Below are 27,948 nucleotides of genomic sequence, written 5' to 3' on the forward strand. Positions count from 1 at the left end.
ATTGACAAAATCTACAAAGTAATTAGGGTCTTGTGCTATCAAAAACAGCAATGGAGTAAAAAGTTAAAATTTTGACTGGAGTAGGAGTATAAGGTAGCATATAACTAATAATTGCACCTAAAAACAATACTTGAGTAAATGTACTTTTTCCCACCACTGTGCGATGTTGATTACAGGGAGGTGGTCACCATTTCCTACCTTTTCCTGTTTTCTTAATCCTTCTCAACACAGTGACATTTCTTTTATCTATATCATGCCACATAAGTGTTTTCCCGCTGAATATGTTTGATTGTATATACTGATATTTCCTTTTTATCCTACTTCCTAATGCTTGTTTCCTTATGTTTGCCTGCATCATTTGTCATCACATTGAGGACAGGAGGTTTGTTCTGTGTGTTCTTGCTGCCCTCTAATGGCTCATTGTGAACAAGACGACTCCAAACAAGTCTAATGACAACTTATAACAATACTTTTATTCAACTCATGTTCATAACTGTTCACACTGATTTACAACCAAACAAACTCTGAGTGTTTTTAAGGAGAACTGGCTCCACCACCCATCCACTTTGGTCCTTGACAAACACAGTCTAGTTCTCTTAGCAGATGTGTGAAGTGAGATTGGTTCGGTGCCAATTCATCAGAAATGGTGCTAACTATTTTTTCTCACAGAGGGAATACAGAAGTTCAATCTGCTCAGCATACTCGAAACCTGGCCTGTGGGGAAAGGCAACGTAACAGTCATGTTCAAACTGAGCCACTGCAATGATGCTATAAATAATTTATTTTACTTTAAAAAAAATATGACACAGTGAGAACAGACTATGCACTCTTCTCCATTATATTCTCATTTTGTAAATAATTTAAGATGTGTAAAGATCATATCTATTCATTGTTTACAGCAGACCCCTTGTCTCTGCAGTTATCTCACCGTCCAGGTGTCTCCAGTATCAGAGGGATGTTGTCCAGTCTGGGCTCATTGACGATGTCTCGGAAAGCAGAGATTCCTATATGACCTTTACCAATGTCTTCATGGCGATCGAGGTTGCAGCCTAGTTTACCTGCAAAACAAAAAGAGAGAAAGGACAGTGAGAGCTAACAAAGCAGCAAGAGTTGATTTAATAAAAGTCACAAAGTTCGTACTGCTCAATGAACTCATCTATCTAATCTGTGTGTGTGTTTGATATTCGTATGAAAGTCCTGGCTGCACCTTTGGAGTCATTGAGATGGAGGGCTTTAAGATAGTCGAGTCCCACTTCCTGATCAAACTTGTCCAGCATGGCCTTCACTCCTCCTTCTGCAGACACGTCATATCCTACCAAGACAAGAAACAACACTCACAGCCCTAATGGAAGCTTTAATATTTTAAGGCTTGGATATCAAGCAGATTTTAAGATTTTACACCATGGAGTTTGAGCAAACAATGAACTTGAGGTAAACTGTTTTCCCTTTTTGATTTCTGCTGATTTTGTGGGCCAAAAAAAAAAAGGATAAACCTCAGTTTTCACTCACCTGCTGCAAAGGCGTGACAGGTATCCAGACACACTCCTACTCTGGTCTGGTCACGCACTTTGTCTATGATGCTCCTCAGCTCAGAGAACTTACCGCCCACCGTACTGCCCTGACCGCTCATGTTCTCCAACACTGACCACATGGGCGGCAAAAGAAAAAAAGGCACTATCAGTTTGACACACCCATTCAACTCCAATATTAACCCCAACCTGCTACAACGCCTTATACACATCCTAACTTGGGTTTGGTTGATGTTCATTCCTGAAGAACAGTCTTGGGGGCATTTTACTGCTTCAGTGTTTCACAGGCATTCCACTGCAGTGTATTATTGCACCAGCGGCATTGAGGGGTGTGCGAGACAAAAGGACTGTGGTTACAAATTTCAAGTAATGCAACATCCGTGTCAAGCCTGCAGTCAGTTGCGCAAATTGTAAGTTATGTATTAACACAGAAGTCAATCTGAGGTCAAATGGTTTTGTATGAAACGATGACCTGCCCATTATTTTGATAATTAACTTGTGGCAGTAAGATATTAATCCTCCGAGATAGGGTAAAGAATATTTTACAGTTTCCTTAATTGCATGCAAAGGGATTAACCCTCCAACTGTGATTTTGGTCACATTATATTTTAATTTGTGTGCACTGGGTTTGGCTGCAAAGGTATCTCGCTATGCTGAGATTCATAAGACTCAATAAAGCATTGTCTTGCAGTAAATTCAGATTTCAGTGAAGCTCTTAATGTTCTCTGCTTGACAAAGCCACCAAGAGGTATGGATTAAAGTCACTGTAATTGTGGGGGCTGTAGAGTGAGGTTTTACAGGGTAAATACCCATTAAAGTTTCAGTCTGTCAGTGTTGGTGAGGTTCTCTACTGTACGTCTCTGCTGTTTTCCTCTATTTAGAATTTATCTGACACATTTCCCCATGCTAGATGACATCAGTTTGCAGTGTTTGGTGCACTGACACCAGTGACTATCTGTTCCCAGTTTACCTCTAAGCACTGTCTTTCTTAGAAAATATAGAAAGTATTTTTTTTATTAAAATTAATTATAAGACATTTGTTTAAGCTGGCACACACTGCCAATTGTAACTAAATATACGTTGTTGGAGTACCAGTCTTGGTAATTATGTTTTACAGTTGTCCCCTTCATTAATTGCAGATGCATCAGCCACAAGCACAGCAAAATGAATTAGTAAAAGGGAACAGAAGTCCCAGATTCACCCTCATCATCACAGAACAAAGAACATATAACCAGATGTTTTGAACACTATAAATACACCATATAATTAACCATTGAGCTTTATCAACACCTCTGGCAGTCTCAACAATGTCTTATGAGCTTCATCAGACAAGTATATACTGTGGGTCTACTGCATAGCACTGGCCGTTGTTGTAATTTTGTCCACCCACTGTACCTGTAACCACAGCAGGTGTTTGCTGGTGAGCGTGGTTAATGGCTCCTGCTATCTTCTCCACACACTGCTCAGTGGTGATGGAGCCCAGGGAGGAGCCAGGATGGAAGTTGTAGAGGTTGAGGCCCAGGAGGCTGCATCGGCTGAGCTCGTCCACCAGCAGGGCCCGGCTCTTCTCAAACACATCTGGGTGCAACGTGGTTCGCAAAACAGAGGAGTTTGTCAGAGGATAGGAGACACGGCTAGAAGGGTATTAAAAAGTCAAGGACACATTTTGTCTGACAAACCCTCTTTAGGAGATCCACAGTTCATCAAGTAGGACCCATGAGGCAGGATGTGAGACGGGTCATACTCCTGTAGGGAACATTGCTCTCTAAACTTGGCTGCAGCGGTCTGGTCCAGTGCAGGCCTCTTCCATGACCGCTGGGAGCCCAGAAACAGGGCGAAACTGCTGCCACCCATCTCTGTGCAGGACCCCACTGCTTTCCATATCCCACCTGGAGGCATAAAAAAAGAGGCAGCACATTGAAATGTGTGTGCATATGTTTTAATTACTTGAACTTTATCAAGAAGGCACTAGGCCCTACCTTGAATGCTCACATGAGCTCCAATGTATTTCTTATTCCCACGGTTCTTCCTCCTCCTGTCTCCTGTCTCCTCAGCCTCATTCCCCTCAGGGTCGCCTCTCTCCCTTTCTCCTCCAAAAGCCTCCTCAGATTTCCTTTTCCTCGATGCTCTCTTTCTCGGACCCATTCTATCGAGATTAAAGCGTTTATGAATATGTTAATCTCCGCTAAAGGCGCTTCTGTTTATGACTTTAGTGGCTAATTTAAAAACGTTGCATTTTTTGTGAGGTGCTGTGACCCTAAAAGGCATGTACTGTGGTGCAAAGTTTGACTGTCGAAAGTTGATGAAGGTCAAAATGCTTGTGTTTTATGCATCCCTCCCGGCAGGAGCCAGCCAGTCAGAAGGCTTCCACGCAGCTGCCACAGGCTGGCCATTGGAGACGCTTCATGCTCAGCAGCAAAATGGCCGCCCGTCAACCGACTGACTCCACAGCGCTTTGAAATTTAAATTCTTCTGCACATTAGGGTTTACACTATTACAACGTTAGTACTTATTTACGAAACGGTAGCGTAGTGTGCGTGTGTTGTTCATCATTTGCCACTTGTTTGACTGTCCGCTCAGGCGTCGCTGTTCTCGTAGCCTCGACGAATGCCTCAAAAAGCTAAAAAAAAAATCGCACTGAAGCACTTTAGCTAAGCTAGCTAGCACGCTAGCTCTTCTTCATATGTGATTCCAGAGGTGAGTAGCGTGAGCTGGAGATGTGCGTCATGTTTAGCATTGTTTTAACATGTCGTATCTGCTTATGCATGCAAAAATGACTGGGAGAAATATGTCAATGAAATGCCACAGTACGTGCTAGCCAAGCTAACCCCGTTAGCCTGGCTACTTGTAGCTTCTGTCAGTCGGTAACTTAGCTCGCTTAGCTAACGTTCGGTAGCATTAGCAGAGGTGGATATGTGGCTCGGTGTATGTGCTGTCAAGGACCGTTGTGTACACAGAACGGAGCAACGAACGTTAACGTGACTTAACGTTCCATTGTTTGACAGTTGGTGTGTCTCGTTACCGTTGCCTTGGTAGCTCATTGTTCTGTGTTTGCGTATTTTTTTTTTTTTTTTTTTTTTATACAAGTGTGAACAGAAACCACTCCTTAATGTTAGCCATCGACGAAACGTTTCACCAGCAGCTGCTGGGTTAACCTGTCGCCTGTGTAAACTTCTAAGTACGGGGATGACGATGGTTGGGCATGACGGCCGGGTTTATCTAGGCGGGTGTAATCACCCGTGTCTTGGCTTTTGGTGGACGCGTCCCCATGTTTAGCTCAGACCCTTCAGCCTGGCTTCATGCGGATGAGCTGGTGATAACGTTGACTAGACAACGCAGGTACGGCAACGTTACCTACGTTACCTGCGTTACCTACGTTACCTGCGTTACCTACGTTACCTGGCGTCGTTTACATTTCTGATTTGAATGGCGGCTGCACAGAGCTGAATGCAAATGTCGTAATAACTTCATGTTTAGCTCTGTCTTTCTCATGCAGCAGGCCTGAGGTCAGACTGGCTCCAGGAAGGATGTCCGTTGTCTGTCAGCCGAGGGAGCCTGCCTGTTGAGGTGCTATGGCTCTAAACAGAAACGAAACCAACTAAAGATAGACAGCATCAGGGCGTACCACTGTATTGAGGATGCATTTAAAAGATAGAGAAATGGATACAATGACTGTTTTCCACATGGTTTTATGAGCTTAATGTCCTATAGGGTGTTGGTTAGTGCCAGTATATTCTAGTACAGGTTGATTTAATGTGTGCTTTACATGCTACATTACAGTTGAGTGTCAATCTTTTCTAAACCTGTTTGAATGGTGATGTTGGATTAACAGTGAATATCATTACCTGTTTGGCCACCATATCTACAGTAAAGTTTTTCTCTTTAGGGGAAGAAAAATATCTTTAAGCGTCAAAGTCTGTCCCCAAAATAGCACTGAGGTTATATCAATATTTATCGAATATAGAGGTATCTGACTTAAATGTTTGGTTATCTGTATTTGTCCTTGTCAGCCTCTTCTATGTTCTTCTATTAGGGATCTTAATTTGCATGTGGATCTTGTCTCATGGTTGTTAAAGAGAAAATTTGCCACCTTTTTTAAGTGGAAGTCCAATCAGTGCTGATGGAAAATGTAGTCCACTGAAGAAATAAATTCCACAGTACGTGCTTTATTGACTGAATAAGCTGATCCCTCCTGCTGCAGAGCCGTACGGGCTCTTCATGTACCAGAATGGATTGCGCGCAAGTGACAATTTCGCTTTGTCTGACAAATAACAAAGGTCTCGAGCACACCTTTGTCCTAGTGAAGAGGAAAACTTGCATGCATAGTAATGCACACACAGCTCACTCTCACTGAGCTGTCATTGACATCAGCGTCCAACAGAAACTGCCCACGCTGACATTCATGACAGCAGAATTATTCCATTTCTGTTGTATCAGAGAGCAAGTCGGTGTTTGCTCCCAGCAGCTCAGATTCTGGTGGGTCCCTGCTGGCCCCATCCTCCCCGCAGCAGCTAGAGCCTCTAGAGGCCTCTCCCTGGCTGAGTACGGATTAATATCTGAGTCGGCAAAAACACTATAATATAACACTGTACCACAGAGTTTGGCCCCTAAATATTTCCCTTTAAACCTCTGAATCCCAATCTGGTTTTTTTTTTCCCGCTCCTTTCACATTTTTCTCTCTGTGGCCTTGATTTTTTACTGCAATATTAAATTCAAGCGCCTTTTATGGAAAAAGCTTAACTATGACTAGACAAAGAGATGACTCAAAAATGTCTTTTGTAAACCAATTACAATGCCATAAATATAAAAAACGCAAGTTGGATTTCTTTGATATATATATATATATTTTTTTTTTACAAAAATTGGCAACCAATGGAATCTAAATATACAACTGTGTGTTACTAATGTTGGAAGAAAATTGAGGTTTCGAATGCTTTATATATTAAGCTATTCACATTTTTACAACCTCTACTTACAACCATGCAGTTCAGTCAAAGTTTCACAGAATTTGTCACAAGGCTGTTGGTCTCAGCCGAATCATGACTTCCTAGTTGCGCTGAGGAGCTCAGAATTTAATGTTTTTTTACAGGATCTGGTTAGGGCAACATTTTAAATGAGACCTGTAGAATACCTAATTGCTTTTTCTTATGGAAGCGTTCATCACACATGATGTGTCCATGAGCTGAAATTCTGGTAATAATGATGCTTCTTAGCACTTCTGGCCATGGTAAACCGTGTACTTTTGGCGATTGTTTAAAGAAAACACGCTCTTCCATCCTGCCACCGGGTTTTGGGGTTCAGAGGGTTAAAGAGACTACATGTAATCAGGAAGATTTGTGCTCACTCCATTTTAGAAACAATTAAAGCACTAGCGTTGATCTCAAACCTCCAGTTGGTCACTTGTTATGGTTTCAATAGCCATATTCAGACTCAGTCAGTCTGCCGGCGAGATGAGTTGGCTGACTATCAATCAAGCCCCTTGTAAACAGTTTAGATTGGTTGAACCTACCAGTGTGATCAGCTTACAGCATTCTGAATGCGTATGATGGGGATAATTACTGTTTGTTGCCCACATGTCCAGCAGTATTCTTAGCTCTAGCACCTGATGGCTGATTCGGCTAATGAAGCATACAGTCCATTGTCACTTACACACATGAATGGAAGCTCATGTGGCCTCCATCCACAGTGTGACTGTTAAATTGTCTTTTCCCTCGATTCTTGCTACAGTCGTCATTAAATATTTGTCAATGGTTTTTTTGCAGGGATTTACTTTACAGTTAAAAGCCACTGGCTATACCAAGAAACACTCTGGGATTTAAAAATGGTGAATGTGTGATAACATTTTGGAATTCACTCTTTTCTTCTCCAGAAGAAAGGAGTATCAGGACAGGAGCAGTAGTTCATGGAAGACAAGAAAAGGAAAAAAGACGACAAAAGGAAAAGGGAAGCCTCTCAGAAGGTGAGCATGTTCAAAATTATTGCAAGCTTCGTCATCTGGGTTGGACACCATTGAACAAACATATTGCAGCGCCGTGCTGAATAATAGTTAAATGTTTTTGTTAGAAGTGATTTTCTGCTTATTTGGATTTATCACATTTTTTGTGATGAGTTAGGATTATACTATTTTCCTATTTAAAAGCTGTATTTCTGATCGGTTTACATTCACATCAAAAGAAAGTGGTTAAATGGCACTCATGAAAGAACTTTACTTGGATGTTTGAGGTATTACAGGTTGACCTGTAGTCAGTGTTTAATGGCCAATATAATAATAATAATTTGGAGCAGAAAAAAGCCGATGCCAAATTAATCGCCGAAAAAAAATCTTGATGAGCCATCTCTGACTCTATTACAGACTGTACAAACATCTAAGTCAAAGTAATAATAGATACATCTGGATAACTGAACATTAAATTCCAAGTAATTAATAAAAATCTGTAACGAAACATCGAATTTACCATGAAAAATCTAGGTAAGTCTTTTTTATTCTTTCAAAAAGAGAGAAGTGAAAGGTTTCTCACCTCCACATCATCTTGATTTCATCATGTGCTTTACTTATGCATATGTGGTTTTTATTTAACACATGTTTTGTCTCTCTTAATTTAACTGAATTAGCAAGAGAACATCCTTAAGTGTGATTTGATGGATAACATGAAATATGCTCTATTTATTTACAATTGTCGATGCCCTGTTCGGTGGCTCATTACTGGCCAGGAATATTTGCTTTCTTTTTTTTTTTTTACCATATTTAATGTCACTCTTACTAACCATTTATGTTCAAGCATATTCCTGGCCTAACAAGGATCCTTAAGTGTACAACTTCATTTCACGAACAGAGAGCTACGTGGCTGAATATTTGGAAGATAGAGCGCCCAATTTCTCATGAAGTTGAAGTAACAGATTATTGTTTTATTTCTTCTCTGTCTGCCTGTCTTGTATCATAGACAAAGGGCTGATAGTGTTGCATTATATATTTGGGAAATAACCTCTGTGGGGAAAAATAAACTGAAAACATGTCAGTTATGACATTGTATTTTTCATCATCTGTTCACTAGTACCATAAAGATCTAGCTCCAATCTATGGAATGTAGAAACAAAAAAATCTATCTATCTATCTATCTATCTATCTATCTATCTATCTATCTATCTATCTATCTATCTATCTATCTATCTATCTATCTATCTATCTATCTCTATCTGATGTAGTCATTTCATGGGGTATTTAACAGCTGTTGAGATTATTATCAGGAGGTAATCACATGCACAGATATTTTTTAGCAAAAGTGGACCGCATTATGTGTATGGAGCCTCAATGTACATCAGGCTATGTACGTCTTAGCTTGGCTGGTGACTGTGCAGCCATCGGCCACTATCGGGGGCTGATGGCTACACAGTTCCATTGGTTTGATAAATAAATCGGAGTAGATAGGAGGTCAAGGTGGGGTTTTTTCTGTGCATGTTCCTGTGATCCCCATGTATTCTCTTGTCTATCTTTGCTCTACCACTAAAAAAATGTTTTTTCTCATCATTTTAGGTCACAGAACAAAAAAACAAAGGTAAGCAGTGAGGTGATTGCTATGTTTACCAAAGTTTACATATCTGTCTTCTGACATTTCTGACAATCTTTTTTATTTATTTTTAACTACACATTTATTTATTTTTTGTCCAAATGGATTGTTGTCTTATGGAAATTGTGGTTATTTTTTGTTTGGATATTCATTTCTCGGCCTCTGCGGATGCTAATTTAGATTTTCTTTAGAACAGCCAACCCTGATTAAGCAATCATTAATGGTTAACCGACAGGATTAGTGCCTTGCATGCATTTGAGCTCAGCTTTTGACATTTTTATATTTATTTTAACTGATGACAATCAGCCAAAACACTTATTGTCGCTTCATGGTTAAACACTTTAACAATAACAATATTTCATGGCAATTAATGGCAACTTGCATGTTTTAGATTTGAAGGTAATGCTTTATTTGCGTCATACCAATGAATGGTATGTAGTGCTTGCGTTTACAGAAAAGAAATTGTGCACTGTTCCACCAAGATGTGCTTGGTTAAAGTATGCTCAATTTGATCCAATCCGTTTCTCTCTCTGCGCTTCCTACAGTGCCAGACTTGACCAAGCCGGTGTCTGCCCACTCTCCTGCCACTCAGAGCAGCTCTGCCTCCCCCAGCCCTGGACCCACCCCTTCTGCCTCCCCATCCCCAGCCACCTTGGGCCCTGGCAGTGCTGCCTCCCCGTCACAGGGCGGCAACAATGCCAAGCGCCTGGCGGTGGCCAACGGACAGCCCACCTCCACCACCATTTCTTCCTCCACCGCTGGCGGTCCCGGTGCTGCTGGAAACGGCAGTACAAGTAGCGGAGGCGGAGCCCAAGCGCCTCAGCAGCAACCGCGCTACATGCCGAGAGAAGTGCCGCCGCGATTCCGCTGCCAGCAGGACCATAAAGTGCTACTGAAGAGGGGTCAGCCGCCACTGTCCTCCATGCTGCTGGGAGGGGGAGGAGGAGGGGATGGCCCCAATGCAAACATGGCTGCTGTCTCAGGTATGTTTTAGCAATGCTGTAGGTCATATCTTGAATATATCCATTCTGTGTTAAGATCATCATTTTCAACATTTCCTTTTGACTCAAGTTTTTCTCTTTTGGCATTTGCTTTTTCAGATTCTGGTGCAGCTGCCTCCTCCTCATTGGCCCTCACCTCATCATCAGTTGCTGCTTCTACTACTACTTCTAATTATGCAAATTCCATGTGGGGGGCAAGCTCAGGCAGCCAGGCCTCCTCTCAGGGCAGGGAGAAGGTGATCGTTGATGGCAACGACCTGGAGGAGTGGCCTAGCATCGCTGGCAGTGAAGGGGTAGGAGCTTCTTTCACTGGGGCTGGAGGGGGCAGCAGCAACAACGGAATGCCTGTGAACAGCATTAGTGCCTCTGGCAACCAATCCTCACCCACTTCCTCGTTCTCTTTGCCCAATGAATGTATGCAGTCGTCCAACGGTGTGGCGTGGGGGATGGCTGCCTCCCAGGGTCATCTTGGAGGAGGGAATGCAGTAGCTGCAGCTGGGCCTCTGCTACAACAGCCCTCCTCAATTTCCAAAGCCTCCGCTCTGCCAGGGAGCCATGATGCCAGTGGCCCCGTCGACGGCAGCAGTGGGATTCCAGGTGCCAACTTCAATCCAAATGCCAACCCTTCGGCCTGGCCTGCCCTGGTGCAGCAGGATGGGCCCGCTGCTGCAGGGGAAGGAGGTCCGTCTTCCTTCCATCACCAGGGCCCTGGAGGGTCTTTATCTGCCAACAACTCTGCTTCCCTGAGCCTGGCACTGGGAGGCGGGGCAGTCGGGGCTCCGGGGGGTCAGCCACCTTTATCTGTGAATCAATCAAGCACCCATCAGCGGCAACTTCACCAAATGCAATCCAGAGACAGAGAGATGGGAGGGGGGAAGTGGGACAGCGAATCAGCGGGACCAAATATCGTAGGGGGCGAAGGGATTGGGGGAGGAATGGACCGTGGTGTGGGAGGAAGCGAGACGAGTGTGGGAGACCACAGCCTTGCCTCCTCATGGAGAGGCCAGTCTTCTTACCCTGCAGCTAACTCCAAAATGGGTGCCTCAAGGACTGATGGATGGGAGGGTGGTGGAGGTGGCACAGGGGGATTCGGAGCTGCTGAAGGAGATAATGGGACCTCGGGTTGGGGGTATCAGAGTTCCACTAGTGGGGTTAGTGCTTGGGGCAGTGCTGGAACTGGGGGAAACGGTAGTCAAACCTCCGGGGTATCTCAGGGAGGGTGGGGGTCATCAGGAGTGGGAGGAGAGAGAGGAGTTTCGGGTGGTGATTGGGGTGGGAGCTCCACCGGTATTGGTGGAGCTAATCCAGGAGGTGAGGCAATTGGTGGAGCCTGCAGCAGTAACAGCAGCAGTAGTGGGGGCAGCACAGCTGGCAACCCCCCTGCCACCTCTTCCTCTTCCTCAACAGCCACCACTATAACCAGAGCTTGGGACAATCAGAAGGGGGAGAGTGAAACAGGGGAATGGGGTGGAGGAGTAGATGAACAGGGAGCACAGGGAGGATCTTCATCAAGTGGTGGAAATTCCAGAAATGGGGGTGGGCCTAACAGTAGACACAGTCGTCCTCCCCGCCCTGCACCTAATGCTGAAGCTGCCTTAGAAAACCTGCTTAGCCGGTCTGATCTGGACCCTCGGGTCCTCTCCAACACAGGCTGGGGCCAAACACAGATCCGACAAAACACTTCCTGGGACTTTGAAGAACGTGGAGGACAGAGTAAAGGTGGATCATCATCAGCTACATCGAAAAACGCATCTTCTCTTGGTGGTTCTTCTCAGTATTCTGGTGGACCCAGGACTCTAATCACTGATTCAATGGGTCCAGGGGTCAATCCCGCCCTGGTTCCATCTGCTGGGTCCTCCCGAGAGGGCTGGGAGAGCAGCAGCAACAGTAGCAGTAGTGGGGCCTCTCTGTCTGGGAGAGCCCCACCACCTTCAGGCCCTAACATGAGAAATCTTGGCGTCTCACAATCAGGGCCAGTGACCACAACGGGACCTGGTATGGGGTCAGGGGTAATGCCAGGACATAGCCAGCAGGGTAAGGCCACAGGCTGGGGCGGAGGAGGGACAGGGGCTGGGGATGCCCAGCAGGGCAAGGGCTGGGGAAATGAGGAATGGAGAGACGGTAGTAGACGAGGAGGGAATGGAGGAGGATGGGGTGATCCTGGGCAACAGGGTGACTCAGTGAGTGGAGGCTGGGGAGGAAATAAGGAGGAGAAAGGGGGAGGGAATGGAGGAGGGAGCGGGTGGGGATCAGGACAGAAGGTTGGGGCAGGAAGGGACTGGGGAGAGCAACAATCTAAATCAAATAGTGGAGGAGGGGGATGGGAGGATGACAGGAAGAATGGGGGAGGAAACTCAGGTGGGGATTCAGGTGTGGGTAGTTGGGGGAGCTGGGATGATGGTGCTCCTCGGCGAACCTGGGGAGCAGGTGGCACAGGGGGAGGTGGGAGTGGAGGAGCCGGGGTGGGTGTTGTTGGGGGCCAGGGGTCCAAACCCCATCAAAGCTGGAGTGGAGGAAACAAAATGCACCAGATGCCAAACAGCCAGCCGGGCCCCATCACAGGCCCGCAGGCACAACTGCAACAGCAACAATCACAGCCCCGCAATCAGCATCCACAGCGACAGCAAGCGTTGGACCAAGGGGCTATGCAAGGGGTCGGGGGTAGGAAACCCATCTCTCAAGCCCAGAATGCGAACCAAAGCTCAGGCTGGACCTCGGGGCCTATTCCTGGTAGCTCCGGAGGAGGTGGAAGTGGATCTGAACCAAGTGGCTGGGAGGAACCCTCACCCCAGTCTATAAGCAGAAAGAACGAGATAGATGATGGAACATCAGCATGGGGAGACCCAACCAATTACAACTACAAGCCGGTCAACCTGTGGGACAAGAACAGCGCCCCTGCTGGGCAGCAACCACATGACCAGCAGCCACAATGCCAGGCTCCGGTTAAGCAGCAGCAGCAGCAGCAGCAGCAGCAACAACAACAACAACAGCAGCAGCAACTACAGCAGCAGCAGCAGCAGCAGCAGCAGCAGCAGCAGCTACAGCAGCAGCAGCAGCTACAGCAGCAGCAACAACTACAACAGCAGCAGCAGCAGCAACTACAGCAGCAGCAGCAGCTACAGCAGCAGCAGCAACAGCAGGCACCTACAATACAGCAGCAGCCTAGCAGGCAAGCTGCAGGGCTTGGAGGTAACAGAGACTTCAACACTGGCCATGGACCTGGAAAAACTTCAGCTATTGGTAAGACCCCACAAACTTTGATTTTAACCATAATATACTGATTTTGAAGTTGTCATAAAGAAAAAAAAATTGGTTTAACTCATATCTTAATTGAATTGAGTGGGTTTTTATCCTTTTAATTGAGGAAAGCTGATATTCTATTTAATAAACCTATTTCTTTATTTTATTTTTTTTCTTCAGACGCTTTAAAAAAAAGAAAAAAATGAAATATTATTTAAAACCTTCAACTCACATTGTGAGATACTTCTTTGTTTAAACGACCATCAGCTGAATTAAGGACTAACTTTAATTTAACATAGTTATGAGATACAGAGTTTACAGTAGCATTTAGGACATAAGGTTTAGAACTGCAGTTGATCAAGTGGTAACATTGCTGGAGGGGGATTGGAAAGCCTTGATTACTAGCACAATGTGGAGAATAAGATTCCTGAAATAAGAAAACAATCCCATTGGTCAGTGAAATCATTTTACAGTAGTACACCCAGAAATGTAATTAGCAAACTATGTGCATTCAGACATGAAGGGTTACCTGTAAGGCTTATTAATGTGTAACAGCAGTTTCCCATTTAAATGTCATGTGAATTGCTTGTTTGTTTCTCAATCAACTGTGGCAGTTTGATAGCTAAAGATGTTTAAGCAGTTTGACAAATGTCCCTTATCAATTGTTGGTGTGAAAAGAACTCGCACAAAAGAAACACTAAGGGAAGTAACAAAAAAAAGCACTTTTACAGCTGCTGCCTGTTAAGGGAAAGGTCGATCTGCCATTTAAAGGTTAGCATGGAGGTTTAGCGAATCAAAATGACAACTGAGAGACGTAGTCATTTTTCAGCCAGCCACATGTTTGTTATCTCTTCAGTTCCATCTCAAAACCACATGCTTTGAATTTAGACCGATGTGCCAGATGACACCAGGCCAAAACCTCCTCGAAAAAGTACAGCTGAGGAAGAGAGTTGCAATAGCCGTTTCCAAATCAATTTTTAACCCCTTTGCAAGTGACTCCACTCTAGACGTTGGACTTGAATTGAGAGAAACGATTGTGTCCTTACCCAAAAGGGTCTCTACCAGGTTGCTCCAACTTAACTTGTGTTGTCTATGTGTGATGTAGGTCCGTCAGGTTGGGGTGGTACTTCTCCAACTAGTCCTACAGTTGACAATGGCACAGCAGCTTGGGGAAAGACTACTGAAGCACCTACTGGCTGGGGAGATCCTGAGGATGCTGGAGGAAAGACAACGGGCTGGGGCAACCCTCCTCCCAACCCCATCAAATCTGGTTAGAAAAGGCTAAAGCAAATGTGGTGAAAACTACTAAAAATTAATTTGAATTGAATCACCACTGTTATTTGTGGGATATCCAAACAGTCGGCTTTTGAGGATTGTGTTGGTTGTACTGCATTTGAAACATTGGCATGCTAAATAGTCTGCTAGTAGAAGGCACAAAATAATTGATCCGCTAATTACTTCACAGCTCGACAGTGGAATTAAGTATGACTCTTTTCTCCTGCAGGTTCAAAGTCTATGCAAGATGGCTGGGGGGATAAAGAGGGCTCTGTGGCTGCCTCGCGTCACTCAAGCTGGGAGGATGAGGAGGAGGGAACCGCCATGTGGAACAGCGCCGGCTCCCAGGGAAGCAGCTCGTCTTGGGGACAGGGAAGCAATGGGGGCTGGGGGCAGAGCCACCCCGGGAAGAAGCCCACCAACAAGGTGGGTGGGGAAAGAAGATGTTGACTTAAAAAAAGAAAGCTTATTCAAAAGACTAAGGCATAACAGTTGGGTCCTGCAACTTTGATGTGTGTAAATATTTCTTAAAGGCATAGTTTAGTGTTTAGAATTATGTTGAATTAAGGCATGATTGTATTTTATAACATTTCAGAAAATTGGCTAAGATGAAGTTGAAGGTAGTTAGTTTAGGGAAAGTAGAAAAATGGTATCTACTGGTTTTGTATGGTAATGTTATTGCATTAATCTAATCTATAATTTCTCTGTTTAAACCCTCATAGACGATGAGCATGAAATCAAAGTCTGCTTGTTTTGTAATTTTCTCTCAGGGTCCACTGAAGGTTGGCGGAGGAGACTCATGGATGAGCCCCATCAACAAACAGTTTTCTAACATGGGGCTGCTGGTGAGACAAAACGAATCTTTGCATTTTACTCATGAACTTGATAGTTATTGTTGCAGGAAAATGGCCGTTCCTTTTTTCAGATGCTTTGTTTTGTACCCTAGCCACACACTAAGAAGCAAAAATGTTCAGACGCTTAGCAAGTTTTTTTATTTGCTACGTGATAATGATGCTGGCCTTTTCTGCTGGACAGAATGATGATCCCAGTAGCCCAAACATGGACATGGCTCCGGGTGCTCTCCAGGAGAAGAAGATGGATGTGGAGAAAAGAGGCATTGGGATGGGGATGGGGATGGGGATGAATGATTACAATGGAGACTTAAGGAAGGGAGGAAGAGGAGGAGGAGGAGGGATGGCTTATCGTCCACCTGGTTCCAAAGAGGCAGCACCTGGGGATACTGGGTCGTACTATGACAAGGTAACGTCTCACTGCCACCTTAGCAGTCTTTGTCCTCTATGTCTTTCTCATGTCTAGAGAACTGTTTGTCCTTTCTTACTATTCTTTATTTCCTCTTGTGATTCTACCTTTTTCTTCCTCGTCTGCCCAACTCCTCCCTGTCTCATTCTTCCCTTAACCCCCCTCCACCACCACTCATGTTGGTCTTCCATTGGCTGTCACTGTGACAGACCTTGCCTTTGAGCAATCAGGATTGGTGCCTTGGGGAGGAGGGTCCTTGCTCTCTGTACTCACCACCCACTGTCTACAAGTCCCATTCCCTCTTCAACCACAATATTCCCTTTAGACAAGTAAGATAACCGCGCCTCTTGTTTCTGTCCTGCCATTTATTTAGTTTTTTTACTTTGGGTTCTTGTAGTTTTCCTTTTTTGAAAGATAATCATACAATTATCCCCCCAAATTGTCCTCCTCAAGTCTGTCATGTTCTGTGTAATCTGTATACATTTAATCTACATGTCTCCATTGTTATGGGTCGTCAAAGGTTTAATTTTCCATCTACAATCACAGGGCGGTCACAGTATCTTTGGCAGTAGTGGAGGGATGGGTCAGTCAAGACACCAGCCAAGTGTCCCACCCATGAACCAGTCCCCAGGGATACGAGCGCAAGTGCCTCATCAGTTCCTGTCACCTCAGGTACTAATGATTTTGCTTTTATTCTGTTGCCAGAATTCTTCCCAGCTGTCTACATATTTCTCACTTAACACAAACGCAGGAGAAAGTGGCGGATGCAGAGAATAACGATACAGCTGAGAAAAATACAGGGGCAAACGATTCCAGGTTCTAATTTACAAACAAATGTAATTGACAGAAATATCTTTCGTCTGTTTTCTCTTTGTTTTGTGATTGATTAATGTTGCCGGGCCCCTGATAAAACAATTTCAAAGCTAACGCTTGGTAAAGCTTGTGCCTGACTACATTGATCTATCACAAAGCGAAGAGAAAACTGACCAAAGGCATTTCTGTCTGTCTCTGGATAACCACTTGAGTTATAAACGTAAACATTACAAGTTACATTTCCCCTTTATTCTCATCCCAAGTGGGTAGTAAAAGGGCACTGGAAAAACAAAACAAGAAATAGGTTTTGTGTCTTTAATAGAACAGTTAAAAAATACTATTTTCTTCCGATCAATAAACGATAAATTAAAGTCATAATAATAAAGTCTGTGGCACATGTTATGATCAGCTCGTAACTCCTATTTTGCGGGAAAATAAAATGTAGACGTTGCTTTTGTAGCATTTGAAGCTCTTTGCACTTCACATATATTGATTTTAAAGGTGAAAACTAGGAGTGAAGCAATGGTGGAGAAAGCTTTATTTATTATAATTGGCTCAAATGGGGGATCTGCACAGTATATCCGTATCATGCAAGGTAGTGTCTTTGTGCTGTGAACTCTCTGACATCATGTATAACTGTCTGATTCCTGTGTCTATCAGCTTACGCTACGCAGTCTGCTGGCTTTGTGTCTAGAAGTCAGTGCGGGCCCTAGAGTGCATAATCTCTCTCCAGTAAAACATTGATCATGTTTTCTCCGCTTACTTCCAAAGAATACAAAGTGAAACGCATGTCTTTTCCAGGAATTGACTCAATTTCATTCTCTCATTTGGGTCGAGGCACTTGTTAACAGCAGTTAATGAGAACATGAAAGAGAATCAATGTTAATCGGGGAGAGGCAGTATACTAATGTGGTTGCTAGTAGCTACAGCACCAAAAGCGTTTCTGTGGTAACAGGTGTTTCTGCCTGCCGTTGTGTCTGTTCCCCAGGTGCCAGGCTCCGTGCTGAAGCAGATGCCCCCTCCCAGCGGGAGCGTGGGGGGTGTTGGTGGCGTAGGCGGAGTGGCAGGAGTTGGGGGAGGTGTGTTCCCTCCACAGCTGTCCCCCCAGCATATTGCCATGCTCAGCAGCATCTATCCACCTCACATCCAGTTTCAATTGGTGAGAAGCAGCACTATTTATCTTTGAAAATAACTGCCGAGTTCCATCACAGGTCTGCTTAGTTTGGAAATATGATAATTAGTCAGTAATGCACACGTTTGTAATTTCACTAAAATGTAGGAGTGCAACATTTTAAAATACTTTTCGCATATGATTGTACATTATGTGTGTATACCCATATGGACCATGTAAACAAATTGGGGTTTTACTTACCTTAGATCTCACATTTTCTGATAGTTGATACTGAATAACTCACTAAAATTAAACATCATTGCCCACAAAATCCATGTGATCAAACCAAGCAATTAGGTGAAAAATATGTTTTCTGGAAATTGAACCTGTATAGGAACCCTGTCACCATAAAATGTCTTTAGAAATTATTGGTATGAAAGGATCACACTTAATTCAAACCACACATTTTACAAGATTCTGCGATAAGAATTTATTTTTGGAAAATAAGCTTTTGGTACAGCTTTTACTCACTGCCAAAATATTTAGATGTGATGATTACTCCTTGTGGAGCCAAAAAAGTGATGTTCAGTCTTCATAGCAGTTGGTTGACATGTGGGTTTATCAAGTGCAAAACTTGCAAATTGTTGTGCAGAGTGCATTTTTGTCTCTATTGCAGTCTCATTCCTCCTCACCTACTTTTTCTTTCTGTCTGTGTTCGTTCAGGCTTGCCAGCTCCTCCTGCAGCAGCAGCAGCAGCCGCAACAGCAGCAGCAACAGCAGCTACTGCAAAACCAGAGGAAGTTCCCACCGAATGTGCGGCAGCAGGCTGACCCTCAACAGGTACATTACATTACATTACAGTCATTTAGCAGACGCTTTTATCCAAAGCGACTTACAATCAGTAGTATATTACATATCATTCACCCATTCACACACTGATGACAGGCTACCATGCAAGGTGCCACCATCAGACTCTAACTAACATTCATGCAACATCCAGTCCACACCGATGGCAAGCCTTCGGGAGCAACTTGGGGTTAAGTGTCTTGCCCAAGGACACATCGACTGCCGAAGCCGGGTATCGAACCACCGACCCTCTGATTGGAGAACTACCTTGCTCTCCACTACGCCACAGCCGCCCACATGAATACAACATATCACTCACTCCTTTGTCACCTCATTCCTTCTTCCTCCCAGCTGCTGACTCTTGTTTTTTTTCCTCGTGTCAGCTGGCCAGGATTATGGCAGTGCTCCGGCAGCAGCAGCAGGTCGGGGGGTTAGGCGGCAGCTCCAAGCTTTCCCCCTCCCACCATGGAGGAATCAGTGGAGGTGGCCCCAAACTGCCGGGGGCTGATTCCCTGCCTCATCCAGGCCTGGCGGGATCTGTGGCTGATCTGCACCAGAAAACTCTTGGATCATATTCCGGTGAGCGCTTGTTTGCAAACAGGTTTTATTTAAACAAATACAAAGTGTAGTGTTTTCCCAGAGATCACAGGTTAAGTCACAATCAGTTAGCACTGTGAAATTTGTTGTACATCTTCCTTTTGTTGATGAATTGAGGGTGGGTTGGCATGTTCTTTTTAGGTAGCACCAGAAGTTTCCTGACAATATAAATGTTAAAACATGTATCCCTATTTCTCTATGTCTCCTCCTTCTTGTGAGAAGGATTTGGTTCTGGGGTAAACCTTCCAGGTCTGGACCTTGGCGGCTCTGTAGTCGGGGGGCCTGGGGGCATGAAGGACCTAGGGATTCAGCAGTCCCGCTTCAAATGGATGATGGAAGGACACTCTTCTCCAGACACCTCCTCACCTGATAACGCATTCCATAAAAATGGTAAGATTTTTTTTATTTATACAAAAAATGTTCACAAGATGTGAATTGGAATGGTGTTGAGGCAGATAGTGTTAATGGGATTAGATGTGAAGTCACATAATAGGATGATTAGTGAACCCATCTGGTGTTCAGTGATATAACAACCTTTATCCCAACCTTCCAGGTCCTGTCACCCCCATGAAGATGCCGGGGGCTCGCCCTACTCTCATTATGACATGATGGTTGGGGACGGGCTGGGAGACAACTGGCATCGCACCCCTGGCAACAAGATGGGTCCCAAGCCTACAACCACGCCCAGCTGGCCCCCTGGTCAGTGAAAAGTTATAGTTAAAGTAATAACTAGGGTTGGTAGCTATAGAGAGTACACCATTATGAATTTTTACCGTGCTGACCAGTGGAGCATAGAGATGCACCGATCATCTGCTGTTATTGGACATTGGCCGGTTTTCAGCTAATCCGCGAGTCAGTTTCATATTTCTTATAATTTTCTGATCACAGTAAGACGCGTGTGCACTGCGAGAATATTTTTATGTCGGCACACACAGTAACGTCACAGCCACACATACACTGCATGTGTGTGGACTATTTGCCTTCTTCACTCACCCAATTTATTACCACTGCAAGTCCAAAATACGCCTTTGAGAAACAACCTTAAAAAACATAACAAACAAACTTATCAGATACTTATTGTAAATCATTCCCATGCATGCTTCACAGAGTAATCACAGGCTCCTCTGCTGGTAGCTCGCGGCTAAGCGTTAAAGGAGGTTGCCTTGACTTGCGAGGTGCGATCAAGCTCTACTCAGTAAAAATGAGAATTGGGCCAAGGAAAATTATAATGCTATCATGATGAGTTCAAATGTAATCTTGTAAAAAGGTTGGGTGAGAAACTTGAAAAAATACAGCTGTTTTGAAGTGGATGTTTTCACAGCATTCTAAAATAGATATCAGAGAAGGAATTATGGCCTGTTTTAACTTCGTAACACTGTCTATGCAGTTTATGATAAATCATTAAAACTAAAAAAAATGCCAAGATTATTTTAAATCAGAGCAGATATTAAACTAAAAATACATTTATTTCTTAGTTCTTATTCATTTGAATTCCTTGTTTGTCCTGCAAATAAGTATTACAAAAACATGATTACAAAAACATGGTAAAAAATACCATTTAGTATTGTGTTTTTTACATTGACTTTGGGAAGGTTGAAATAATACCATGCAGTTGCCATACCAGTGCTCTACTTAAGAAACATTTATATTTACTTTTTAGGACAAACTAAAAACCCTAACCGTTCATGCTTCAAAATGATACTGTGATGTTCTTTTCAGGCCATACCGCCCAGCACTAGTGATAACCTGAACTAGTTTAAAATGAGACTTAAAGTTTTTTAGTATCCAGGAGAAGAACTATTTGGGGATGTGTTCTCTTTACCATTTAAACGCTGCTTTCAACAGACCAAATGTGTGTTTCTTCTTTAGAGTTCCAGCCTGGTGTGCCCTGGAAGGGAATCGACCGTGTCGACCCTGATACCGACCCTTACATGACCCCAGGGAGCATGATGGGAAACACCGTGTCCCCCAACCTCAATGATAACGAGCACCAGTTGTTACAAGACAATACAGGTGAGCATTTAATAGCTCCACTGCCTCATTATCCTTACCATAAGGTGTGGGTTGGATAGTTTACCTTCTTTAATTTATGGTTGGCCTTCTTGTAACATTTCTTGACACTTTTTTTTGGTTTAGTTTTCATAAATTTGCTTGTGTTCACTTTGCATGCAGGTTAAAGGGAAAGTTCACCACAAAACAAAATACATATTTTTATATTTTCTTTCTACCAAACATACCACCGCGTAGAAGGAAGCGTGCATGTACTCGGGGACGATAGGCTCTTCCTCATGACAGCGTGAGATGACAACATTGTATTTTTAATTTTGGGGTGAACAGTCCCTTTTTAACCCGTTTTCTTTTTTTTTAGCCAATAAACAAGTCTCTGTTAATGTATATTGATTCTGTTTTTTGGAATAGCTGTTAGACATTTTTTCCCTGAATGACAGACTAACCCAATTGGTCGATGCCTTTATTTGCAGATTCCACCCCTCCCCTCAACACCTTGCTGCCTTCACCTGGTGCCTGGCCCTACAGTGCCTCAGACAGTCCCCTCAACAACGCACACAACTCAGGTAGCCACACACAAACACTCACAGCATCTCATCTCTGGGCTATGTGTTGCTAAATCTTGATTTCTAAGAAGAGCTGAATTCACTAGTCAATCAATTGGATTACTCAAATTACTTAGAGAACTAATCCCATTGATTATACATTCTAAGTTATTTTTCAAATGTCAAACATTCTTTAGTTGCTTTTCAGATGTGGGCATTAGGAAGTTGCGATTTCTGAGACATTTCATAGATTAAACAATGAAAGGATTGAGAAAATAGTCACCAGAATAATTGGCAATGAAATTAATTGTTAGTCCCAGCCGTATTTCTGGTAGTCCCTCGCATTTTATATTCTTTTTTTGATGTATTGACAGAATTTTGTGTACATAACTGAATGATATAAGTCACAACTTAAATGTGAGTTTTACTCGATAGCTCAGCCGTTTCATAACAATAACTTTATCAAAGTGGCTCTTTTTATTTTGCTGTTAAAATCTCCAAAATGTGCTTCAACAACCTGGGGAATTGTAATGCTGGAAGATTATATCCCTGATGCTGTAATATAAGTGATAAAAGTTATTTGATTATACAACAAGAGAGTGCCACAGTAGATGTAGGAGGAGCCTTCAAGACTAAGGCTTTAAGGCTGCTCCTTCGGGCATGGGCATAATGACATTACATTTTAACAATTTTAAATCGTGAGCAGTCTTGACCTTTATCTTAAACTTGTCTTATTGCTTTCTCTGTCTCATCTTTGTCCCAACTGTTGAAAGTTCTTCTTGATTACAATGCGGGTATTGTTAGATATTAGTATTATATTCTGAAGTGTATAACCCTCCAGAGCCTCATTCACTTTTCTGTAACTCTACAGCAAAGTACACAGACTACAAGACTAGCTGGCCCCCAGAGCCCATCGGACATAAATCCTGGAAAGCTAACCGTGGCAGCAGCATGAGCCAGCTGTCCCGCCCACCTCCAGGACTAGCCAGTCAAAAGCAGCCATCGCCTTCCCCTTGGTCTGGAGGAGCCCCTCGATTGGCTGGCCGGGGCTGGGGCGGTGGCTCTAACACCACTGGTAATGCCCCGATATGATTTTTCATTTTGTTTTGTAACCAAAGGTTGTCCCTTTTTATCATTCAGGCACAGTTCTTGTTGAAATAATAATCTGATTTTAAGTTTACACAGGAGATAAAACAACTGGCTCTGGTTGCTGAGATACAACACAGTGCTCTTTGAACTAAAGAGGCCACTTGTATTTGATTTGGAAGTGTAGCTAAGCCCTGGTAGAAGTAACAGGGAAAGTCATTCATCATTTATTACATCTGAGAAGCCGAGGGGGAAAACAGAGCACGATTGTGTTCACAGGGAACGTGGAAAACTCTCTCTGACATTTTTCCCCCCCGTTTGCTCTCTCTCTCTGCAGCCTCAACCTGGAGTGACGGCAGCTCTCGGGAAAGTTGCTGGTTGGTGCTCAGCAACCTCACACCACAGGTAACACAAAGACACACTTTACAAAAACAACGGCTGTGGGGGGAAAGCTGTCTTTCCCCCCCTATTTGTATGTTTTTTCTTGGTTGTTTAAAACCTCACTTAATGAATGCACTAATCATATACAAGCACACAAAAGTAATTCCAGATGGAAACACTGCTCTGAATTTCATACATCAATCCGTCACTCTTTGATTTAAGTTCACCATCGTCTATCTTGCATATTCCTGCAGATTGATGGCTCCACTCTGAGGACCATCTGCATGCAGCATGGCCCTCTGCTGACCTTTCACCTTGGCCTGACCCAGGGCACCGCTCTGATTCGCTACGGCTCCAAACAGGAGGCAGCCAAGGCCCAGAGCGCACTCCACATGTAAGACTGTTGTTTTGATAACATACTTTAAATATCCCTCTCATGTCTGAATGTGACTGAATTATGTAACTGAATCCAGTAGCCTCTACAAGTGAAAGTGTCATTTCTACACTTAGAGCGCCCTTAGAGGTGCTGCTGTCAATTTAGTTACCTTTAGACAGAGCCAGGCTAGTTGTTTCCCCCTGTCTCCAGTCTCCATGTAAAGCTAAGCTCGCCGTCTGCTGACGCAGTTTTATATTTACCATACAGGTATAAGAGTGGTATCAATCTTCTCATTTAACATTCGCTGAGAAAGCAAATAGATATATTGTGAGTTTCAAGTTATTGACTGTTGCACTATTACTATGTGGGCATTTTATGAGGCATCCTGATACAGATAACCTCAGTCAATTCAAGCCTGTGCCAAAATGATCTGGAGTCCTCCAGATTATTTCTATCATCACTAAATTCATTAATAATGTATTATGGCAAATATTGAATTAATTGAATCCATCAAAAACGGAATGAAAACGGTACCTCATGAAAACAAGAATATGTTTTACATGTTTAATAATACAAGTTATTGTAAAACCCAGTGTAAATTACTCATTGAAGACTTTTTAAAAAATCTAAAAAACACTTTGAGTCGCTGACAGACTTGTTGTTTATATCAGGTGTGTTCTGGGTAACACCACCATCTTGGCGGAGTTCGTGAGCGAGGAGGATGTGGCTCGCTACATTGCACATTCCCAGGCAGGAGGAGCAGGGAGCGGAGGAAGCACATCCGGCTCTGCAGGCTCCGGGCCTACAGGCTCCTCCGCAGTGGGGTCCAACGGTAACGGAGGGAGCTGCGATAGAGGTGGAGCAGGAGGCAGCAGCGGAGGTGGAGTAGAAGGAGGCTCCTCAGCTGGAGGAGCAGGAAATGGAGGAGCCGGGCACTCCAGCTCTGGGTGGCAGAGTCTGGACAGCACATGCAGCTCATCGGACCAGTCTGCCACCCAGGGGCCCGGGCTGGGCGTCTTCGCCCAGTGGAGCAGCAATGGGACCGGGGTGGGCGGTGCCGGAGGTGTAGAGGCCGGAAGGCAGGGTCTGTGGGGGGGAATGGGTGGGATGAGCGGGTCGGGGTACCCCAGCAGTAGCCTCTGGGGTTCTCCGGCACTTGACGATCGTCACCAAATGGGCAGCCCCGCCTCACTGCTGCCCGGGGACCTGCTGGGCGGGGGGTCTGACTCCATCTGAGGGGCCGACTGACACACACACATATTATACACCCATGTTGTAATACACATGTCATACTCTATTTATTTACATGTAGAGATGACGTGAATTAAAGCTACATTGGTCACCCAACATGCATTCTACACACAGGCTACATGCAGTACATGCACACATTATTTTCACACATATACATTAATTGTTTAACGTTAAATGAAGACATCAGTAAAACTTGAACCGGGGGAAAAAGGTGAAATCCATTAAACTCTTTAGGACTCATCTGGATAGCTCTTTGTCTTTTTACTCCAAATCCCACCATCTGCATTCAGAGACCCGATCACTCAGGCATGCACTGTAGACAGGCTCAGCCAGAGTCCTTCATGTCAACAAGTTTTAGCTATTGCTGTTTTCAGTGTGCCACAACTTATTTTCTTTTGTATTGCTATTTAATGGTCTAATCTCAAAATTCAGACTTGCAGACTGAGCCCTCATAGACCTGGCTGGCGTACTTCTAAGTTCTCATGTTGGAAGCTTTAGAATGGGGAAGGATCCGGAGTTTGTATAAAAATGTGGACGGCGCCACACTACTGAGTCAAATGGACGATCAACAACCATTGAGATCTGGAAAAGGAGAGCGTTTTTAGTAGGTACCGGCACCTCTACCTTGGTGGAAATATGCCATCAACATGGGACCCAGGGTAAAAAAAAAAAAGAAAAGAAAAATCAAAACCGAAACAACATTAGTCAAACTTGCACTATATGCCTCTGGGTTTGTTGTTGACAAATCCTCCACAAATCCCTCCATTTTTCTGAAACAGCTACAACACAACTACACAGACCTTACAGGACGACTTAATGTTACAACAGCAGTGGCCTTGGCTAACAACCAGCGGCCGCACGCCCGCCATGTCAGCAGCCTTCACATCTTCTCATCAGTTACACACTGCTCTTATATTTGACAAGCAAAATTGTATCTCCTTGTTGATGTACGTCGGTTGTTTATCTTTATTTTTTTTCCGTTTTAAAAGAAAAGAGAAATGTGTGAAACTTTGTGGAAATTCAAAGATGTCCTTTTTTTCCCTTCAAACACTGACCTCGCTATTGTATTTTTTCTTACTCGAGAAATCAAGTTGGTTATTATATATTGTCATGACGTTAATGATGACCATGATCACTTATTTACTCGCTGTACAAGGTGCCCTCCTGCCTGCCTGTGAGTGCATGAAAGGAGTGATGACAGTATGACCGACTGGAGGAGGATGTTATGAAGATAATAATGATATCGGGAGTGTCTGTGTTATTGCTACAATGTTAATTTTTTTTCTTTCCTTATTGTCTATGAGAGATTCATGAGTAATGTGTTTGTGTGTGTGCGTGTGTGTGCGTGCTTGCTTTTGAACACTTATCTGCTCCAGTCAGGAAAGTGAAAAAATGTTAATCTGACAGCTTATATTTGAGAGAAAGGGTGCGTTTGTGGATGTGTGTACGTGTTTGCGTGCTTGACTGTCTGGATATTGTAATAGCTGAAAAGTTCAAAAACATTGGCACTATTGCATATGTCTCTTAAGTTGTGTTTTTTAGCAGCATTTTGTTCCTGTTTGTATTTTTTTTTTCTGCCAAATGCAATAAGAGAATATTTTGTTTTTATGACGAAGCAACCAACTGAAGGCATTTCTATTAAGATGCCAAATCCTACCATACCAAGCTGAGCTGGAAGTGTTTTACAGACACATTAAAGACATTACCTGTTATGTTTAACTGTTTGTTTTTTTGTTATGTATCAATTTAAATTAAGTCAGTCTTTATTATCACTCCTGTTCAGGATGTTTTCATTTATTTCAGATGTTACAAAAAGAAGAGGAAATTAATTTAAAGCGGAAAAGAACAAGATAATAAAGGTTGAATTGAAGTCTGTAGTGGTTTGTTTCATCTGTGCGGTCGGGTCCTTAACAGTTGACTACAGGATGTCGGGTATCCATAGCACATTTTCCTTAACTGTTTCAAGTTAAATGCCAACCATCTTATGAGTTTGCATGTTGTTCCTGTGCCACGGGACTGTGAGGTCGATAGAATGGCCCTTCCAGTGCATCACTGTTCCAGAAACCAGGAGTGAATCAGTGACTTGGTTGACTAAAGGGTTTTTATGCACCCCAAAATAAAGGTTAAAAATCTCCCCTATGCTTGTTGGCAAGTGCTAGAAAAAGTCACGTAAGGGTGAATGCTCAATAAATTCTGAAGCAGTCCCTTAATTTACATCCCATCCCTACATCATGTTTGTTCCTTTTTAACTTTAGTGTTTTTGAATGAGTACATCATAATAATACAGAAGACAACCTCCCATGGTCAAGGTTTCAGGTTAAACATTACTGACCTGGGTTTAGAGGGGATTTGTTATTATATTTGATTAAAAAAAAAAAAAAGTATTTTATTTAAATTTACAATACACTCATTTATATTTTTTAAAGTTCTTTTTTTAATATTTATGAATTGTTCATTTACTTGGAATTACTCTGGCAAAAATAGCACCATCTTGTCCTACTGTAAGGTGGAGAGGAAAACACAACTTTTGGATATTTCGAGTACAGGGAAAATGTTTTATCCTGGTGGATGTTTTCATGACGGATTAAGCTAGCTGTTGGCTCTTGTGCAAAAAACAATATATAATGACAAAAATGTCCGAGCTCTCATTCATAGCAGCTAGTTTGAGTCCCAACTGAGGTGAAATTAATTAGCCTAAAGTTAGCCTTACACGGTGCATGTAAACTTCAAGCAGTGAATATCTACTAAATCATCGCAGCTTCCACACATTGTTGGCATACTTTCCCTATTTATTCCCCATTCTGTTATTTGAGGCAACAGTTTTATTTTTTTCCATAGTTTTTGTAATGTTTTGGTTCGTGCTATGGAAGTCTATTTCCGCCAGTAAAAGAAAAGAATAAGATGAAAACTTGATAAAGCCGTGATAATAAAAAAATCTCCCCATGGTAGGTCATAATTATGACTAATTGAAAGTACAATGAAAAGATAATTTTCATAATTATGACTTTTTAACCGGCTGAAAAGGGCTTCCATACATTTCTGTATACTGAATCATTTTAAAAGCC

General features: G+C 43.3%; 2 protein-coding genes across 2 annotated transcripts; one reads left to right on the forward strand and one right to left on the reverse strand.

The window, feature by feature from the left end:
• Window positions 1–491: 491 nt before the first annotated feature.
• On the reverse strand, window positions 492–3,675 carry si:ch211-141o9.10 (probable endonuclease 4). The gene is made up of 7 exons (XM_054598382.1): window positions 3,509–3,675; window positions 3,209–3,418; window positions 2,925–3,107; window positions 1,510–1,641; window positions 1,208–1,312; window positions 929–1,058; window positions 492–714 (listed from the first exon to the last, which is right to left on the reverse strand). Exons 1-7 carry the CDS (start codon window positions 3,672–3,674, stop codon window positions 654–656), a joined length of 987 nt encoding a protein of 328 aa, XP_054454357.1. The 5' UTR covers window position 3,675; the 3' UTR covers window positions 492–653.
• A 463-nt stretch (window positions 3,676–4,138) lies between these two features.
• On the forward strand, window positions 4,139–26,753 carry tnrc6ba (trinucleotide repeat containing adaptor 6Ba). Its single transcript, XM_054598380.1, is given in 22 exon segments — window positions 4,139–4,226; window positions 7,399–7,488; window positions 9,061–9,082; window positions 9,640–10,077; window positions 10,195–13,335; window positions 14,441–14,605; window positions 14,840–15,036; window positions 15,381–15,455; window positions 15,646–15,870; window positions 16,417–16,542; window positions 17,672–17,842; window positions 18,518–18,634; window positions 19,024–19,219; window positions 19,460–19,627; window positions 19,791–19,814; window positions 19,817–19,936; window positions 21,107–21,250; window positions 21,718–21,810; window positions 22,661–22,864; window positions 23,213–23,280; window positions 23,511–23,650; window positions 24,304–26,753. Coding segments are annotated over 21 exon segments (6,456 nt in total). The 5' UTR covers window positions 4,139–4,226; window positions 7,399–7,431; the 3' UTR covers window positions 24,869–26,753.
• Window positions 26,754–27,948: the final 1,195 nt, after the last annotated feature.

Source organism: Anoplopoma fimbria, chromosome 5 (genome assembly GCF_027596085.1).
Source record: "Anoplopoma fimbria isolate UVic2021 breed Golden Eagle Sablefish chromosome 5, Afim_UVic_2022, whole genome shotgun sequence".
Taxonomy (NCBI): domain Eukaryota; kingdom Metazoa; phylum Chordata; class Actinopteri; order Perciformes; family Anoplopomatidae; genus Anoplopoma; species Anoplopoma fimbria.

What these genes read in the sequence shown, in the direction of transcription:
- si:ch211-141o9.10 (XM_054598382.1), bottom strand. Translation starts at nt 3,674, where the DNA reads ATGGGTCCGAGAAAGAGAGCATCGAGGAAAAGGAAATCTGAGGAGGCT. An exon ending in CTGTCACGCCTTTGCAGCAG is followed by an intron (nt 1,313 to 1,509) that starts GTGAGTGAAAAC and finishes TTGTCTTGGTAG; the next exon opens with GATATGACGTGTCTGCAGAA. An exon ending in CCATCTCAATGACTCCAAAG is followed by an intron (nt 1,059 to 1,207) that starts GTGCAGCCAGGA and finishes TTTGTTTTGCAG; the next exon opens with GTAAACTAGGCTGCAACCTC.